We start from the raw sequence: 20,249 nt of genomic DNA on the forward strand, positions 1-20,249 counted from the left end.
TATAGGAATACATGGCTCATTAGAGCTGTGACTCTCTGTCAGCCTGGCTACAGTGCTGAATAGAAACATGGGGTTGTTCTTATTTTCCTCTATTAATGATGAGTTGATGATGAATTACGGAGGGTTTTCCTATGTGTTTTAAAATTATCTTGCCAGATTTAAAGAGATTCTTCCAGATTGGTGGCACGGTATTTCAATGATGATAAAATTCAGTGATAAACATAAAATTTGTTGTGAAGTTTTAATAAACCTTCTGCGTGATGTATTACCTAATTTGATACATGTTTTTATTTTGTGTGTTATGTGAAATTTTGAGGCCAAATTTAGGAGTATAACATTTTGTGTTAAGGGTTTGGAAATTGAAACTTGGTTGCCAAAACTATTGGAAAATACTGTAAAAGATGTTCAGTTTTATTCAACTTCTGACAATGAAAGTATTCTTGGTTACTCACCTAAAGAAAGAGCAGCTACAAAGGCAGTGGTGATGCTGCTAGCACAGAGAACAGCTGCCTGGTCAAGTTCAAACCCCCCTCTAGAAATTGCCCCTAAACACACGGCTGCCACTGCTGCGAGGAAGCCCACCACAGTCGCCTGAACCTGCAGAAAATTAAGAGACAGGACATTATTATAAGATTCAACTAGAGTACAACATGTGTGCAATAGGTTTTTGTTGTATTTCTCCAAATTCAATTAAATTGTTGCATCAGTTACAAATATTATTTTCACAAACCTGATTTCACAGTGCTGACTAATTTTCAGTTCAAAACATGTGAGACTGTGTGTCACTAATAGCTGAGATACTATGTATAACACCTATAACACTATACACAAAATAAATTAGACCACAGGGTACCACAGGTACCTAAACAAAGTATCTCAATGGTTAATTTGATTCTTCTTTTTGCCTAAACTGGTATGTTGTACCTGTATAAGTGCCAGATTGCTGCACATCATGGTCCATTGGTTACCAGAGTCATCCATTTGGCCTGTGTTGGCCTAAAAACATGGAGATACCACCAGTCATTTTAATTATAATGTGGGGGAAAAGGCAATTTCAATCAAGTTATATAGATGTTACAAAATTAAGTGTTACAATTACATGTCATCTCAAAGGGGCAGACAAGTAGACAATAGGTCTAAGTTAGGAGTTAAGAGCTGAGCAAATAATCAATTACGTACCACTGAAACGCCACCAGGTAAAGACAATGTTTTGTTTTTACAACCTGGGGTTTGGGTAACGTTTTAGATTATAGTCCATAAATTATAGTGTAATTATTTTGTACATATGGGTACCAATGAAGTACAGGAAATAAGGAAGTAACATACAATATTTGCATTTAGGAGAGACCTAGTAATAAATTACACTGTAAGTATTTATTTAATTACCCAGTACACATTAAATAATTACAGAATGCACAGTGGACCAACAGACTTATATGACCTTTTACAATAGCTATGGCATGAAAAGAAATCAAACTACGAGTGGCAGTAGGTTCTTCTCCTTTTTGATTGTCAGATGGACCTTACACTGGACCCCTAAACATCATTACTGTTCCTCAGTATGTTATTATCATTTTAAAACATAACTATCATTACACATAACTATTTTATAGCTGTATCTATAATGGTACTACAAATAATAACAAATACTGTCAAACAAACATAGGGCTTAAAGAAAGTTGTCAAGTTCTGGATCAAATATGATTTTGCATGAGGAGCTAAAAAATTTTACACCTAGCCCTTCTTACAGCAGTGGAGAGGCGAGCAGCCAGGGTCATTTCCAGGTTTCCTTTGAGTCCAACCAATGCAGGCACCAGGATGAATACCTCTGTTATCACCTTAAACACCTCCCAGTGCTGGAACACACACATTGGAAATTAAATATTGTATAAACACTTAAAGAGCACTGCACAATACAAAGCACACACATATAAATTCACTTCCATCTTAATACTGACATATTTCAATTCTAAAAAAAAAACATCTCCACCTCCACAGATGAACCCTTACTGATGCAGTTAAATAAACACATTACATATTCTAGACTTACCCAGTAGCCTACTTTTCTTTTTCTACATCTCTGAGCATTGTCTGACGCCACATCATACCGTACAGGTTCAGTTCACAGAGTCTGCCTCATATTTTCTGACTACAACTCCAGTTGGCAGGCCCAAGACAGTTTAGATCTTTAAATAGATGCACATATAAAAGAACAACACAGCTGCAAAGAGCAGACTGATGTGGAGCAGGGGTAGGGAAGTAATTAAAGATGAGAGGTGGGACTGACAGAAAAGGTTGGAAATGGAGCATGGAAAGATGGAAAAGGAATGGAAAAGAGTCAGATAAGAAGTTTTGTTATAAAAACATTTCTGGGAGGAGAAAATGTTCTGGAAGCACAAAAATTATCAGTGATTCAGTTAAACTTAAATGGGTGCAATAAAGAAAGGACATATTTTGCTGGTGGAGCAATGACAGAAATTGGCCAACATACAAACATGGTCACAGACCAGAACGTGCAAAGAATTTTACTTGCACTGTAGAATCCTAAATTTTGATGGGAGCGACAGTTTTTTGGTATGCTAACAAATGTATTTAGCTTTGTTAAGATCACAATAGCTTCAACTTCTAACAGCAAGTACTGTAGTGGATACTCATTTCTAAGAATATGGATAGTAAACGACAGATGAAATAAACTCAATTAGTACTACATTGAGTTACAGAAGCTAGCGGAGCAGTGGCTAGCTCGGAGGTTACATTAGGACTTTGGCTCTTTATACAGCTGCCATAGAGTGAAGCACAATGAAAAAAAGGAATTTACTACAGCTAATGAATGCCAAGTTCAAGAATATGTTTAAAAAACAAAATTATTGAATGCCGTTTATATATTTTTAAATATTTTGACTTGAGCTCCTCCTTGGCCATTTATCTATTGTGCACTTGTGCTTTAGCTCCACCCACCAATGAGATTATTTCTGCCTACTGAATTGTTTATATAACAGCAACTAGGGAGGGGAGGTGGTGATGAGGTTTAAGGGGGCTAAACAAGGCCACGTGGGCGTACAGAGGAATAAATGAGAGTATAGGGGATGGTAGAGGAGATTCATACAGTCAGGTTCTGGAAATGATAGATGTTGGGAGGCTATCTTGGGACATGGCCCACTTCTGCTGTAATACTGATGGGGCTGTTGCTCAAGTGTGATGGGCTAGAAGCCAAGATAACAAAGCACTGTATTATTCTAGATCTCTCAGACGAAAAAACAATGTCTATAATATTTTGTCATTATAAATACTCATATTAATACTCCATATCTCTCTAGAGATATGGAGTATTGTATCATCAGCATGTGCACTTAGTTATTTTCAGAACAGTTCAAGCTACATTTTAGGATAACACTAATGTTAAGAAACACTAATGTAAGAAATTCTTTCTTTCATCCTCCAACCACTTATTAAATTAACTGTTCACTTTTATCCCTAGGCTTTCCTCTCCCTCCCGCATCTAAATCTGATTTGAAAAGCTCAGAAAGGTGGATGTTACACAAGGCTCCATCTGTTGAACAGAAATCAGCGGAGATGCAGGACTGTTAAAACTCGGCAGCAACTGCACTACTGGACTACAACTACTGTGCATACAGTAGTTGCATTAAAATTTCCATCCATCCAGTTCTCTTTGCAAGGAAACACTGCCCCCCGTCCTCTGCCCATCTATGCAATTATTTCAGAATTCTACCTTTGTCCACCAATTTAACCATCAACCATTTTTTTCTCGTCACTCTCTCCACGCTCCAACAAATGCTTCTATGGTACCAACCAAAATGTGTCCAGAGTACCGAGTATTAAAAACTGTCAAGGACCAAAAGTTGGCAACAAGTTGGCTTGCTCAGATTAATACTCTTCTTTACATTCTTTAATCAGTCTTATTCAAATAAAAATGTTGTCAATTTTAGACTTTTTTTATTTAATAAAAATTCTTGTAGGTCTTGTAGGAATTAAATCCATATTGGACAATTCCGCACCTTTCAGTTCCTCGAATGGCCACTTGAGGCTGGCTCCAAAAGCGAGTCAATCTCCATAAGCCCCCATGTTAAAATGCCCAACTTCACAGCAGAAATAAACATGTGTACAGCCTGGTACAAAATCGGTCTCTCTCTCTCTCTCTCGCTCTCTCTCTCAACCCAACATGGCAGAGGTGGATGGCTGCCCACCATTGAGTCTGGTTCTGCTCGAGGTGTCTGTCTCTTAAAAGGAGGTTTTTCCTTGCCACATTATAAAGAGTACGGTCTAATTTCTATTATAAATTGCCGCTATATAAATAAAACTGAATTGAATATAGCTAACTTACCCCTTCATGACAACTGTACGAGGGGTGAATTTTTATCTAACTCACCTGTTTAAATTACATTAAAGCTTAAAATTATGCATAATTAAGGACATGGCCGCTTTGAATGACAGGTGGGTGCCGTCACAGGTGGCTGGTTTCAGCAACCAAGCTTCATTCAGCGAGCACACCGAGCTTCACGCTGGCTCTTTAGAAACCTATGGGTGACATCACGGAGACTACGTCCATATTTTATACAGTTTATGACCTTAACCAAATGTTTTAGTTGTTTAGCCCTAACAATACCATAACCATAGCTAACTTGCCATAACCACAATCTTTCTCTAACCTTAACATACTGTATTTGCCATGTGCAAATATTGCAGAAAGCGAGAATTTCAAAAACGTTCACATTGGCTGTAAAAAAAATTGTCACTAAAGCTGAGGTTTAGCAGAATCGTCCAAAATCAAATTTTTTGTCTGGTGATAGGTTTGTGACAGAATTTAACACTTGAGAACTTTGGCTTCTTTTATTTAATGAAAAAAGTGATTTTGTAGAAAACTAGTTTGTATTTGTTAAAGTAAGGTATCAAAAAAGTATTGTTTTGTATCAGTACTGAAACTCAGTTATGGTATTAGCACTGATATCGAACCATTTCAGATAGCACCCAACCCTATTCATCTAGCTCTCAATCAATCTCTCAAAGAATTTTACAAATTATTTTTCTTAGATTTTCATACTTGTATAAGGTCCATAACAATACCAGCTGAGACCATTCCGAGCCCTGACACCAGGTACGGCACTATAACCTGGGCAGCAATGATCCAGGAGCTCTCTGGTAGGAAACCATGTTCTGATCGAGTCAACTTCCATGTCACGCCACGTAACTTCTTGCCCTGGTAGCGTAGCTCCAGCTCCAGACGAGTCACGGCCATGTTGAACGAGGGGTTACTTAAGCAGTTAGTTCAACGTATAGTGATCCCATGGTAAATGTAACTGCAATCCAAACTTAAAGGAAAAAACAACTTCTGATATGTCCAAATAAACGGTTTGTGTTTCACCTGTCCTAAGAAGTGAGCAGGGTGAATGCTGAAGAAGAAACCAATCAATGTTGTTGTCCTTGGTTTAAAAAGGGCAAGGGCAAATGATTCAAGCAGTCACTAAAGCCTTTCTTGAAGTACTGAGAGACAGGATTTGTGAATACATGGTTGTTCTGCACTCAATGGATTACATAGAAATGAGAGAAATGCTTTTCTTCAATAATTCTTGACAGTGAACAAGTAAAACAGTCATCATATATTAACCCCTTTCTACCACTGAATAAAATTGAAGAATAAAGTAATCAACTACTGACATGTCTTCGGACGTTCAGAAGTGAAAATCAAGTGAAACAAGTAAGAGATTGTCACTTAATTTTCCATTTGTTCCAATTAATTATCTTTTTTCCATGGTAAAATCAAAGTTAAAGGCTTTCACTCTAACTTGAGAGCAATGGAGTGTGGCATCTTTGGCCTAGTGGTGAGTCAGCAGTGATGAGGTATCCATTTGTCAGGACCACTGGAGAACGCAATCATTAACACTATTTCTTACTCTTAGGTCACAATGTTCATCTACAAGTACAAATGCTCCACATCTGCAGTCAAAGTCTGAGTTTGTCTTTAACCAGCCTTTTTATGTAAAGGTTAGTATGATGACACACACACGGGTTAAAGAGAATGAACATGACAATGGAGATTTTAAGGAGTCCTGATTAAGTCCAGTTTCTCTGATCAACTCCAGAAACCATTTGATGTAGTTCAAAGTCTTGAACAGAGTTTAGTATTTGTTGGATCTAATCCATTTGATCCAGTCTGAAATCTGCTTGACCCCCAGTGTAAATGCACAACTGTATCCTGCAAATGATGTCATGCTCGCTGTGACAGCTGAATGATTGACAGCGGCCAGAAGATGAAGAATAGTCCAGAAGGTCTTGAGAGTAAGAAGCAGCAGGATTCCTTAATGTCTTTGTAAATCAAGCTCCTCTCTTTTGGTAGACTCACAATGAGGGTGAAAGGAAAACAAAATGAGCTCTATAATGTCAATAAGACACCTAAGAGGTCCACTGCCAAAATGCAGCACCCGGCTTCTGGCAGGCTGGAGTGCTCCTTTCCTCCTGTCAGCATCAGGGTAGTCCTGCTCCCTCTACTCTGCTTTGCTGTGACGTAGCAGAGAAAGAGGCAGGGCCATCTGCACTGTCCAACATGTAAACTCATGAGGGAAACAACCGGCTTACCGCCTCACAGTCACTCTCGCTATTTCTTGCTGCGTGTCTGCCTCTCATCCTACCTCCCTCTTTCCATGTGACATCGCTCTTTCTACGTCGCCCGTCTCGCTGCGTTTCTCCCTCTCTCATACCTGTTTTTCTTATCTCTCTGTCTACATTGTGACTCATTCTTTCTCTCCGTCCATTCTATCCATCTCTACCTCCAGTCCACTTGCTATATTTGCACTGTGATCCTGTCATACGCCCTGGTACTGTGTTTCCTGTTCTGTAACACCACATGTAAGACCAAACAAGCACTTACTGCACTGTGTGACAAAACATTGCCCTGCTTTCAAGAAGCTTCCCTGAACTAAAATATTAATTTCAGGGCACTTTTCAGGTCACAATAATTTATAAATAACTTTTCTCTTCACCATTTTCTCTTACATGCAAACATGCTTTTAAAATAGTGTTACTTTCTCTTTTGAATGGAGGTAAAGGTTATTATTTTACTTATCATTATCAAATCATTAATTTGATTTCCAATCCACTAGAAAAAGGTCTTTTGCATCTTAATTGATTTTACTTTTTTCCTTTACTCATGAAAGCATTAAGAATTGGAATGGCAAGAACAAACGGACTGCACGATTGTATAACATACACATGACTTTCTGATAAAATAACATACAGATGCTATACATAACTGTTTGACATCAATACTTGATCTGTGTATGATTGTTTGGACTGCGTAATGAGAACAGTACATTGATAATGATGAGATGGAACTACAAAACATGCTATTGACTGTTATGTCCAGACTTCAGGGACACTTTTCTCCTCAGGCTGAGGAGCCTGACCCTGAAGACTGGATAAATAACTGATGCTCTTTTCCCTCTGTACTCATTCAGAGCAGATTATACTGATGTATGTTTTGCTGCTGTGAGTCCGTCTGCAGACGCTTGAAGTAAACCTACAGAAAGACGCCATGGTTGCCTTGAATGTTTCTTTATTCCGCAGAATTGCCACTACAGAATCAAACTCAGGTCACTAGACTGTTATGGGTGAAACATTTGACACAATTATTTCTGTAAACTCAAACTATAAAATCAAAATTTGTAGTTTATCAAAGTTTGTGGTTATCAAATCAGTAAATTAAGATGAAGTTAGATTATAGTAAACCATTTAAAAATTGTGTTTTAGTACTACTTCCATTTATCTACCTTTCAGTGTCTCTCATTAGCTTCAAATATGGATGTATCATACCTTTTCTTTCTTAGAATAACCAGGGCTACTCAAAGGGCCACTCCAGCAATTTAGTATTGCTATTATTCATAAAGTTTGGGGACTCACAAGAAACAGGTTAAAAAACGAATGGTCAAAGCAGGTTGAAGCAGCAGAGACATACTGACTTTTAGTTCCTAGTATTGAATCCTACATTTCCCATAACGCAACTAAATAGCGTCTTTTCTTTAGACCACCCTATTTTTCAGACTTGACAAAGCTCCTCTAGAACCACAGAAGACATTACACACCTGTTTTCACAGACTAATTAGTGCTAAACTTAAAATCAGTCAAGTGCCCCTTTAGAAAGTAATAAACATGTGATGTGAATAGTAGTATTCAAGACTTTTGATGAATTAAGTAGACAAATCCAGGTTAAAGACAGAAGTAAACAAGCCACCATCCCCGCACTGGCACCTCATTTTTAAACCTGTGCAATAACACTGATGGAAGGACTTTACTGTTTTAACGCATTTATCAAGATATCGGTTCAGAAGATCCTGTAGAACCTATTACATGTTATAAATATGGTCATCGATATGCTGCTGAAATAAAGGTTATAAACTAAAACCCTTTGTTTTTAATTAAATGTAGTCCAGTTTGAATAGATGGGTAGATGTCTTTTCACCTGCAAATCACCCAAACCACACTGACCGTTCTGTGCCGTTATCAGCTGAAAAACAAAATCCACAAGCCTCTGCTACATGAAGTTTATTTCACTTTAATTCAACTTCATTGAATCCTTACATTTGCATTGCACACCAGGGACCAATAAGACTGGTATCTGCCCACAAATCTCTTGCTGGCTGGGTTGCTTTTAATGCCTTAAAATTATAAACTAGGCTCCCTGAGTTATACCCCCTTTCCATTCAGATAGGTTTCTCTCCATGTCCTTCTATGTCCCCTGAGCATTGAGACACAGCACTCAGCCAAACCTATGACTAGTTATCCTCCATCAGACGCAATGAGCAACAGATGGAAGGGGAAGGGAATAAGCCACATGAGGACACAGACTTGCGTTTATCAGTGGAGGACCAAGAGGAAGAAAGAGGTAACAGCTGATCATAAAGTAGACAGCAGTGTGTCTGATTTCCCTCAGCCCAGTTGGCTGCAGACCAAATGCAAGGCAGACCTGGCAGATAAAGACACAACGGGACTACACACACACACACACACACACACACACACACACACAGGTACCCACGCCACATCAATTCAAAGGGAAGACACAGACTGACGACTACACAAACACACTCACACAATAGAGGGTGCTGTCTAGTTGCATAGAACAGAGGACCTTTTTAACAGTAGTACAACAGTAAACTTGAAAACACTTGAAAAAACATTATTCAAATATATTACCTGCTACAAATGTTCCTACCTCGCATTGTGATTGGCTGACTGGCATTCTAGTGAGTGCCAATTTGTCAAGTTGTGTAGGTACAAAAAATTAATTATGGCAGAACTATCAAAGATAATCATAAATAATAACTTTAATTAATAAAGTTCCTTGGGGCACCACTCTTCTTAAAGAAGAGAAACGATAGCCAATCAATTGATTGAGTCTCATATAATATACTAAACTTTCAATTTGGAACTGATTAATAATTAAATGAATAACTAAAACCATAGTAGCTAGTAGGTTTGGAGTTCTACATAGAAGAGGTTGATAAATTATTCATTCTTGTGCAACATTAAAGAAACCAGCATAATTATACACAAGCATTTATTAAAAGATAAACAAAGCAAAAACAAACAATATGAAGTATAACTTTAAATGCAAGGGTGTGTGTGTGTGTGTGTGTGTGTGTGATCCAAAATGGCTGCTTGGATTCAAAAGATACAAAAAAAAAACTAATTCAGAATGGCAGCCAAGGCCATGTTTGATAAAGAGTGCGGCTATGGCAAATCAAGGTAAATCTGTGTGATCTGTGTAGGCTAAATGATGCCAGGTTAGAAAAGAGGATAGTTAGTTTGCATGCAAGACCCTGTGTCTGTGTGAAACATCACTAACATCAACTTAGCATGTAGCTACCAAACAGTGAAAACACATCGGAACAATAAAACTCAATTAACCAAATCAATACATATACATTCACAAAAGTAACACAGTCCTGTGCTTAGCCATGTACTCTGCTATGCTATGTTATGCCCAGTTACGTTACCAGTCCATGGAAGGAAAAGAGGCTGCTTTGGCATGCTGCTGTTAGCTGGCCATGTTGATAAGCCAGGCGGTAAAGAACTTTGGTTCTGATTAAAGAACCAAAGTTATTTTATTTTGCTGAGCTGGTCGCTCCGTTCTTTGTTCTCCTTACAGTTAGCTGAGTTAGTTAACTTCCTTAGTTGCTTGTTAAAGTTAGCTGTCAGTATGTGTAGTAGCTGTTGGCACTAACTAAGCTTTGTTGCAGAAATCTTATGCAGGCCCACATGTTGCTGCTGCAAGAGAGAGGTTGTTCTGCTGTGTGTCTACTCCAAGCAGATTACATTATGGTGGCAGCTACTGCAAATTCATCTGTGGAGTCCCAGTGGTCCCAACAATAGTCTATTCACCTTACTGTACGGTGCCCACCAACAAGGAAGCGCTCATCTGCAACATTTTGTCTTTTATCTTTCTGTCTACACTTGAAGTGGGAATATGTCTTGTAGTGTAGGTTGATATCTGCTGCTTGTGACAAACTTAGGCCTGCACTTTAGCAAATATTTGACCAATTTTATAAACTAATGTAGATCATTAAGGACGAACATAACTGGAAGACATTCTTCCACTGCAGTCTTACAAACATCAACAGCTACTGGCAGTTGTAGCAGCAATAATTACATAAGTTCTATATAGTCATGTTATAATTGTTAATACTCATGGTTATACTTATAACATATGGGGAGGAAAAGTAAAGAAAGACCAGGTGAGTCTTTCTTTAAGAGTAGGCTAAGAGTAGCGTGGCTCCTTTTAAGGACCAGGGTAGTGCGTAGTGAGTGTGTGGTTGAGCAAGAGAGAGTGATGGGGACTGCACTCACAGCAGACAGGTGTTGGCGATCGGAGCAGAGGGAAAGGTTAGTAGTGAAGTTGTCTAATAGCAGTAAATGTACAGTGTAGGTTACAATTTGCCCATGAATAAACGCTGCAGCTCCTCAATACCCAAGACATTCCCATGTCTTGCTTCCCAGCTGCTGGCTAATAGTGAAGGGGTTAGTCAAAAGGGTTAGTCAACTTCAGCCCCAGAGAAAAACAAAGTCTTCCCTGTGTTTCCCGACCACGGTCTGAAAGCTGCAGCAGGAACGGTTAAACCTATGCTTAAGTTACCTCATTAAGCAGATCATATGATAATAAAAAATATTTTAAATACTAGTCACTACTCTTATTAGCTTTTTACTTGCGAAGGGGGTGGGGGGGCTTTTAAATCACAATGTTACAATGGTAAAGGGCTCAGTGGTTGATGGCTGTCAGCGATGGACGATGGCATCGTTCAACCCTACTGAGCCCTACCGGCCCAAGTTCAGAATGCATTGGGGATTGTGTTTTTATAATGTGTAAATACTGTATATGACAACATGATAAGGACAGACAGAAAGTGTGGCTGGTCAAAAAGTGTGCTAATACAATATTCCTTCATCCAACACACAGAATGTACATTGGAGTTTTGGTTCCTAGAGTCTCCAAAAGTAGAATGGGAGCCAGAGCCTTCAGCTATCAAGCTCTTCTCCTGTGGAATCAGGTCCCAGTTTGGGTTCGAGAGACAGACACCATCTCCACATTTAAGAGTAGGCTAAGACTTTAAGACTTACCTCTTCGATAATTATTAGGGCTGCACCTTACAATTATTTTTTAATCGATTAATCTAACAATAATTTCGATTAGTTGACTAATCTAACTAATTTATCGATTATTCTAAAGATAATTTTTTATTATTCAATTAATATTAATATAAAAATAATTTACCCAAAATAAATATCAAAAACTTGTCTCATTAATATTTCAATATTTTATTCAATTTTTTTCTCTTAAAAACAAACAAAGTATGCACTGCAGGGTATTATTCTGCAACAAAAATATATTTGCCGTGGCACCGAATGACATTGGCACTAACAAGCTTTTACATACAGTGGGTACGGAAAATATTCAGACCCCTTTAAATTTTTCACTCTTTGTTTCATTGCAGCCATTTGCTAAAATCAAAAAAGTTCATTTTATTTCTCATTAATGTAGACTCAGCACCCCATCTTCACAGAAAAAAAAACCAGAAATGTAGAAATTTTTGCAAATTTATTAAAAAAGAAAAACTGAAATATCACATGGTCATAAGTATTCAGACCCTTTGCTCAGTATTGAGTAGAAGCACCCTTTTGAGCTAGTACAACCATGAGTCTTCTTGGGAATGATGCAACAAGCTTTTCACACCTAGATTTGGGGATCCTCTGCCATTCTTCCTTGCAGATCCTTTCCAGTTCTGTGAGGTTAGATGGTGAACGTTGGTGGACAGCCATTTTCAGGTCTCTCCAGAGATGCTCAATTGAGTTTAGGTCAGGGCTCTGGCTGGGCCAGTCAAGAATGGTCACAAAGTTGTTCCGAAGCCACTCCTTTGTTATTTTAGCTGTGTTCTTAGGGTCATTGTCTTGTTGGAAGGTGAACCTTCGGCCCAATCTGAGGTCCTGAGCACTCTGGAAGAGGTTTTCTTCCAGGATATCTCTCTACTTGGTCACATTCATCTTTCCTTCAATTGCAACAAGTCGTCCAGTCCCTGCAGCTGAAAAACACCCCTAAAGCATGATGCTGCCACCACGTTTCACTGTTCAGATTGCATTGGGCAGGTGATGAGCAGTGCCTGGTTTTCTCCACACATACCGCTTAGAATGAACGCCAAAAAGTTCAATCTTGGTCTCATCAGACCAGAGGATCTTATTTCTCATAGTATGGGAGTCCTTCATGTGTTTTTTGGCAAACTCTATGCGGGCTTTCATATGTCTTGTACTGAGGAGAGGCTTCCGTCAGGCCACTCTGCCATAAAGCCCCGACTGGTGGAGGGCTGCAGTGATAGTTGACTTTCTGGAACTTTCTCCCATCTCCCTACTGCATCTCTGGAGCCACAGTGATCTTTGGGTTCTTCTTTACCTCTCTCACCAAGGCTCTTCTCGAGTTGAGTTCCACGATTGCTCAGTTTGGCTGGACGGCCAGGTCTAGGAAGAGTTCTGGTCGTCCCAAACTTCTTCCATTTAAGGATTATGGAGGCCACTGTGCTCTTAGGAACCTTGAGTGCTGCAGAAATTCTTTTGTAACCTTGGCCAGATCCGTGCCTTGCCACAATTCTGTCTCTGAGCTCCTTGGGCAGTTCCTTCGACCTTATGATTCTCATTTGCTCTGACATGCACTGTGAGCTGTAAGGTCTTATATAGACAGGGGTGTCCCTTTCCTAATCAAGTCCAATCAGTTTAATTAAACACAGCTGGACTCCAATGAAGGAGTAGAATCATCTCAAGGAGGATCAGAAGAAATGGACAGCATGTGAGTTAAATATGAGTGTCAAAGCAAAGGGTCTGAATACTTATGACCATGTGATATTTCAGTTTTTCTTTTTTAATAAATTTGCAAAAATTTCTACATTTCTGTTTTTTTCTCTGTGAAGATGGGGTGCTGAGTGTACATTAATGAGAAATAAAATGAACTTTTTTGATTTTAGCAAATGGCTGCAATGAAACAAAGAGTGAAAAATTTAAAGGTGTCTGAATACTTTCCATACCCACTGTAACAACGGCATGAGTGTGTTTCTCTGCAGAGCATGTGCGACTGTCAGTAGAGCGAAGGGAGATTGTGGGCAAGGTTTTAATGCTGCAGCTTATTCTCTGGGGAAATCCATGCTTTGACCGGGTGCAGCAATACTTCATTGCAACACGCCGACGCACGATATGCAAATCAACATATTTCCATAATCGATGCTGTCGATTACGTCAATGAATCGTCCCAGCCCTAAAGCTTATAGCAAGGGCCGGCTCAGGTGAGTCCTGAACCATCCCTTAGTTATGCTGCTATAGGCCTAGACTGCCAGGAGACTTCCCATGATTCACCTCTCTTTCTCCCTCTCCATCTGGACGCATTCTTATTCCATTAATGCATGTTACTAACTTGACATCTTCTCTCTCCCATAGTTTTGTGCTTTCTCATCTCTCCTTCTGTCACTTTCAGCAGGTACTTATGCCTCTGGAGCTGTAGAGTCTGGCTCTATGACTGCAGGCCACCTACTACCCCCATGTTCCTGCTCAACACCTTTTGCTACAATTATTATTATTATTATGATTCATATTATTACTTTATTAATATTACCACTACCATTACATTATTATTATTTTTAAATTCTATTTGGAATTTGCATTGTGCTACTGTATGCTCTCTTTTTCCTACTGCTCTCTGTCTTTCCCAGCAGTGTCAGATGGCCGCCCACCCAGTCTGGTTTATAAGAGTACGGTCTAGACCTGCTCTATAAGAAAAGTGCAATGAAATAACTTTGGTTTTTCTGAAAACTATATAAATAAAACTGAATTGAATTTAACTTAATTGGGTAATCCAACCAAACCTTTTCCACACTTGATTGAGGGAAGGCTCATTTAATGTCTGTATGAGGTTCAACAAATCTGATCACTACCAGTTTTCCATGACATGGACATTGTCTAACAACCTAATTATTCCAAATTACATATATGTATACAACAGCGGAAATTGAACAGACCAAAAAATGGGCACATAATGTCGATTAACTAGCAATTTATCAATGGCAGTCAAATACAACACACTAACATAAAAACTAAGCATCACTACTGGGTCAAAATAAATTATAACAACTTTGCTTTACAAGTTATTGAAGATGTAATAACAAATATCCATATATCCACTATCAAGCTGACAGGGTGTAATGTGCACACTGTCGGTTCATGAATAAACCTTGAAATTTGTGACGCCACTGTGTCAAAACCAGCTTCATGACCATGCACTCACCTGTACACTATCCAGCACCATGCCGGCCATCACCATACCCATCCCAGCCAGCAGGAAGGGAAAAAGCACCTGAAGACATATAGCAACGGATGACTCCTCCTCCACTTTGGCAACAGACACTTTCGGCCTCTCCTCCGCTGGCTTTTTAGGTGTAGGCTGGAGTACTGGGGGTAAGATAAGGTCATCCTGGCTGTCTATGGTGTCTCCCAGGCAGGCACTGGGACTCCCACCCGGGCTCTTCCCCTTGGAGCGAGACTTTTTGTTCTTTTTCCTCTGGCGAGTATGTTGTAGTGGTTTATCCTCACCAGGCATAATAGCAGTGGTAGCTGTGGCGAGTGGGGCGGTATTGGCTTAATCTGGGGATACAGAATAAAATGGGACATTTGGTGGGTCACCCAGGTGTTGCTTTATTACACTTGTACCCAAAATTTTCCTTTATATAAATATGGAGCCCATAAACTGACAAAAAGCAGTAAAAGGTTATCAGATGAGACAAAAATAAAACTAGATATACATCAATAAATAGTACAGTCAGTTAAATAGTTCAAATGGAATGTACATTTTTACAAACATTTTTATTATTTCCTTTACTTCCAGTTAGTTGATGAAATAAATTAAAACATCAGCTTATTTTAACTTTATTTTACTCTACTTAACCTAGCTACCTAGCTGCAGCTTACAAAGCTAGCATTAGCCTTCCATTTAAAACGCTTCTACTTTTACAAGAATTTATACAGTGAAGCTTCAGCAGTACACTGTATATGAATGATTAACATTACCTTATTATTTTATGATGAAAGTTAGCTTCAGCTAGGTAGCTAGCTGAAAAGGCTGGTGCTCGGTGTGTTTAGCTACAAGTGTTTTGGGAAAGCTAGCTAGCCACACGCTCCTCTTGATTGTTCCACTGATGTTCAAGGTTCATTTAATTGTCATTTTACAACACAGGGTTGTTGTTGTTAGAATAGAAAAATATATATACAGTAGGCTACATGTATACACACAGAAAGTATGTACAGTATGTGCAAAATCAGTGTAATATGAGTATTTGAAATTATAGTGCAAAAAGAGAGACTGGTTTTAGTGGGAATGAGGGTAGTGCAAAAGGTAGTGGTATGGTAATGTGCAAAACCAGGATAACAGAAAGTTCCATGTCATTTATTTATGGTGGAGTGCGGAGGATGAGGTGGAGTTGAGAAGTCTGGTGGTACGGCAGTGGAAACTTCTGTATCGCTTGCCAGACAGCAGCAGGGTGAACAGGCTGTTGCTGAGGAGGGTATTTTCTTTTACTATGCTTTGGATGATGTTAAACAAACACAATGCTGCGTGGTAAAAATATGGAATAGATAACTGTTTAAGTGTGTGCCAAGATTAAGGCACTAAAGAGCTTAAAAATAAAATGAGCTAGGGAAAGATAAACAGAAGAGTAAGATAAATTAAGTTTTGATTTATTTTATCAACAAACTGGAGGTTAAAGGAAAAGTATAAAGCTTTATATTACTATTTAGACTCCATTTTAATTATTTACCTGCATTATTTATTGATTTATTCAGTTGTATTTTCAACTCATCTGATAACCTTTTACTGCCGTTTGTAAGTTTCAGGGCTCCAAATATGAGAGGTAAAATGTACTCCCCTCCTCTCTGTCTCCCCAGCACACAACATGAAAATAAATCATTCACATCAATGATATTTTCAATTAATGTGACCATTTATCATCTTCCTACTCCATTTATTAGCATGGTAACTGTCCAACATAGATCTATTCTTATATTTCAATTAAAAAATTCTGTGGTGTCACTGGTACCTCAATATACAATATGTGTTATGTGTAACATCTTTCTTTCTGGTATCATATATATATATATATATATATATATATATATATATATATATATATGTGTGTGTGTGTGTGTGTAAAATTTTCACTTTGAACATTTGCAAAGCCTTTCTTCTCAGTGTCCCACTGGTAGAGCTAATAATCCTCTTGTTTGTCTACATTAATGCTTCATTGAATTACACCATTTTACTACTTCTTTGACTGAAATGTGAAAAACTCGTAATGCAAAGAGACAAACTGGCCTTGCTAAGACAAGAATGCTGTCCACACAAACAAAATACAAATGCTCAAAAAAAAAAGCCACATAATTTTAGCAGTGTTCAAATGCAAATTATCATTAATCATTATCATTAACACGTTTTGCTAATCACTTTCCCACTACATAGAAGGCTGTTAGAAACATTGGGCAACTTATCTGTGACTGTTTTGTCTTTGCTAGCATTACATTATTCATGTCATAAAAATATCCAATGTCTAACAATTGTGTAAACACAAACTTTGTGGTGCAGAACAGAAAATGAACATTGATATAATCAATCTCCAGTTTGTCTTGTTCACTGTAGGATTAACTGTAAGAAAGTCAGCCTCAACGGCCCACATTATCTAGTAATACTGTATATTCAAGTGGATGAATGTCACAAGCATCATTTCAAATAGGCAAAATGTAAGTTGCAAGTATTAGGCTAACTGTATAGTCTAAAAATGAATGAAAAACGATTAACTAGTCTTTTTAATAAACTTGATGCATGGCATTATCTCATTTGACTGCTGTTTTTTTTCTTGCATGCTATAGACGAGTTTTGCACACTGAATCTCTGTTGAGAAAACGGAACCCATGCGTGGCTGTAAAACCCGACAGGTAACTGATAGCTGCCCATTAAGCACTCATGCATGTGTTTACATGCTAGGAGTGTTGATGGTCCATTCAGTGTCAATTCTATCCGACCCAAATAAAATAACATTAGACTACTGATTCTTGAAACGAGAAATAAAAATATTGATACACACAATATCGACGACAGAGACCCGGAAATCTCGCGAAATGTCCACATTTATCTGCAGGTCCATTAGATGCGCTTCAAACCTGTCTTCTATTAACATGCATTCCTCCACTGGAGGCTGCCATATGCACATACCATAATACCACTGCCCCGGTAACCTAGGTTACACAACTAGGCGCTTCCTTATTGGATAAACACTTGAGTAAAATAGTGGCAACGTGTAGCCCACCCCCTTGTGGAGAAAGTGAGCAGTTGCATACATTTGGGAAATAGTGAGTTTCATAGAATGAATCTCAATGTTACATCAGGTATTGACAGTGTAAATAGCCAACTGTGTTTTATTACAATTAAGTAGTAAAAGATAGACATCTGATAAAATCTGTAATAATATAAACTCATAGGGCAATGGGTCCAAATCTTTTCATGTCACCCAAAACAGATCATATTTACAGTTTGATAGCTGTATTGTAGAATATGTGACAATTACAATGAAAGGGACGGAATCAAAACATGTGAAAAACAATCATGATGAATCACTTTGCTGGGGACCCCCTGGTAGTCCCCAGACCCCACTAGGGAAACCATTGTAGGTATTACTGAGAGTACATGAATGAAATCAGCAATGACTGGCCCACTCCTAAGTTTAAGGCATCTATAACTAAAGCTACATACACTGCATAGCCACAGTTGCTGCACTGTTACTGCAATTAAGAGAAAATCTGTGGCAGGCATTACTGATAATGAAGATGGTTAAAAAGCACATTACTGCTGTATTTCTTAGGCTACAGACAACTGAATGAAGCTTATAACACACACACAGTGGAGATAAGTTTCTGTATTAGAAGCTGAGATTTGATTTATCGCCCTTACCTTTGTCTGCAGAGCTTGTGAGGGTGCAGTGTGTGCGCAGCTGAGATGAATGCAAGCTCCCAAGAATAACTGTGTATGCTGTGTGTAGGCTATGTGAGTGTTGATGTCTGTCTATATTAAGGGTATGTGTATTTTCCGCTTTCCATTTGCTTGTGCATTTTTGGACACATACTGTGTGTGTGTGTGTGTGTGTGTGTGTGTGTGTGTGTGTGTGTATGCAGTGTGTGAGCTAGTGTGCATGCATCATGGGGCACCGTCTTGAATTTCATGGCATTGGCAAATAACGATATCCCCACCTGTCTCTTTCCATCTCTGGTAGGCTGGTGACAGCAGCAGACATTTACAACACCTTCATTTTTTCATTCATGGAAAGAATATATTTTACAACACAATAGATAACTCATTGCCCTATCCTGATTTATAATCTATGCAGGTTGGTGTTTAAAACTAGCATTACACTAGTCTCATTTTCAGTATACTTTTGTTATAAGAAGTAGATAACTGAAGTTGATAGCTCAATTTTTAACAAAATTACTGGTTTGGATATTTTCTGCTGTTTAGTAGCCGACTAGTAGGTGAAAACAGAATTTCAATATCTTTCATCAAGAATGTCTTTTGGATTCATGGCATGTCTTTTATGTCACTCAGGTCGGATTTGTTGTCGTCCATTAACCTGCATGTGTAACATAGAACAGCACGGTGGTCTTTTACAGGACCTCACTGTTGCTTGTAATATGACACCACTCATGTGCACATGCTGTGACATTTAATGGTTATGTCATGGTGATGTTATTAATACTTTAGTGGTCTGTGTCTAAATACAATCCTCAATTATGTATCTCATTCATGTGGGTGACAGAGTGAGGATGTCTATTTTTACTTCTACACTGAAAACATATCAGATATCTAGTTGCTTTAACTCCTGGCTACAACTCATAACTATACCAGTAATGTGTAATGTATTGTGTCAGACATTTACCCAATTGTTATGTAGTTAAGCAATAATAAGCAAGGTGTCTTGTGTATTATTTGCTATACCTTAGAGTATTATTGTGGATGTATAACCCATAGTACACTACTTCTTTAATATATCTACTGAAGGGCCTTGTGTAGCACATTTTATTCACCTGCATATCTATCCATTTTGTACAATAATAATAATAATCTCTTCATGTAAAATAATATAGCCTCTTGAAAATGTTGATATTTGTGTGTTTACAAAGTGTGTCATTATAGATCATTGAGTGTGCTTAAATGCACAATACTACCCTAGTTATGATCAGGTTTTGCAGTATCCTGGTTATGTGTTTGCTCATGAAAACATCATATCCTTGTTTCAGTTATCCCCGTTTTGTGAACCTGAATATGCTATGCTATGAAGTTATGGTACTTGGCCCTCCGAGACACATTATCTTAAGATATAGTTACTCTAGATGGCATTGCCCTGGCCACCAGCAGCACTGTAAGTAACCTCAGAATTATCTTTGATCAGGATTTATCCTTTAACTCCCACATGAAACAAACATCAAGGACTGCCTTTTTTCACCCTCATTAAATTGCAAAATCTAATGAGACTTTCCTCTTTGATAAAGCTTGTAGTTAGGGCTGGCTTGGTTAAGCCCTGAACCATCCCTCAGCTATGCTGCTATAGGCCGAGACTACCGGGAGACTTCCCACGATGCGCCTCTTTCCTCTCACCTTCTCTCCCTCTCCATCT

The 20,249-nt window shown here is 38.5% G+C and overlaps 1 protein-coding gene across 3 annotated transcripts in view; it reads right to left on the bottom strand.

The window, feature by feature from the left end:
* The window catches only part of LOC122882378 (solute carrier family 41 member 3), a 45,266-nt gene extending 26,589 nt beyond the window's left edge, over positions 1–18,677 (bottom strand). The window contains exons 1-5 of one of the 3 annotated variants that reach the window (XM_044209685.1): positions 18,533–18,677; positions 14,825–15,180; positions 1,749–1,856; positions 925–996; positions 453–597 (exon numbers count right to left, since the gene is read on the bottom strand). In XM_044209685.1, the coding sequence (XP_044065620.1) occupies positions 453–597; positions 925–996; positions 1,749–1,856; positions 14,825–15,136 (637 nt within the window). In that variant the 5' untranslated portion in view covers positions 15,137–15,180; positions 18,533–18,677. Of the gene's footprint in view, positions 1–452; positions 598–924; positions 997–1,748; positions 1,857–5,059; positions 5,533–14,824; positions 15,181–17,669; positions 17,828–18,532 lie in introns of those variants that run through there. The other 2 variants (XM_044209684.1, XM_044209686.1) reach the window with 2 other exon arrangements.
* Positions 18,678–20,249: the final 1,572 nt, after the last annotated feature.

Source organism: Siniperca chuatsi, linkage group LG10 (genome assembly GCF_020085105.1).
Source record: "Siniperca chuatsi isolate FFG_IHB_CAS linkage group LG10, ASM2008510v1, whole genome shotgun sequence".
Lineage (NCBI taxonomy): Eukaryota > Metazoa > Chordata > Actinopteri > Centrarchiformes > Sinipercidae > Siniperca > Siniperca chuatsi.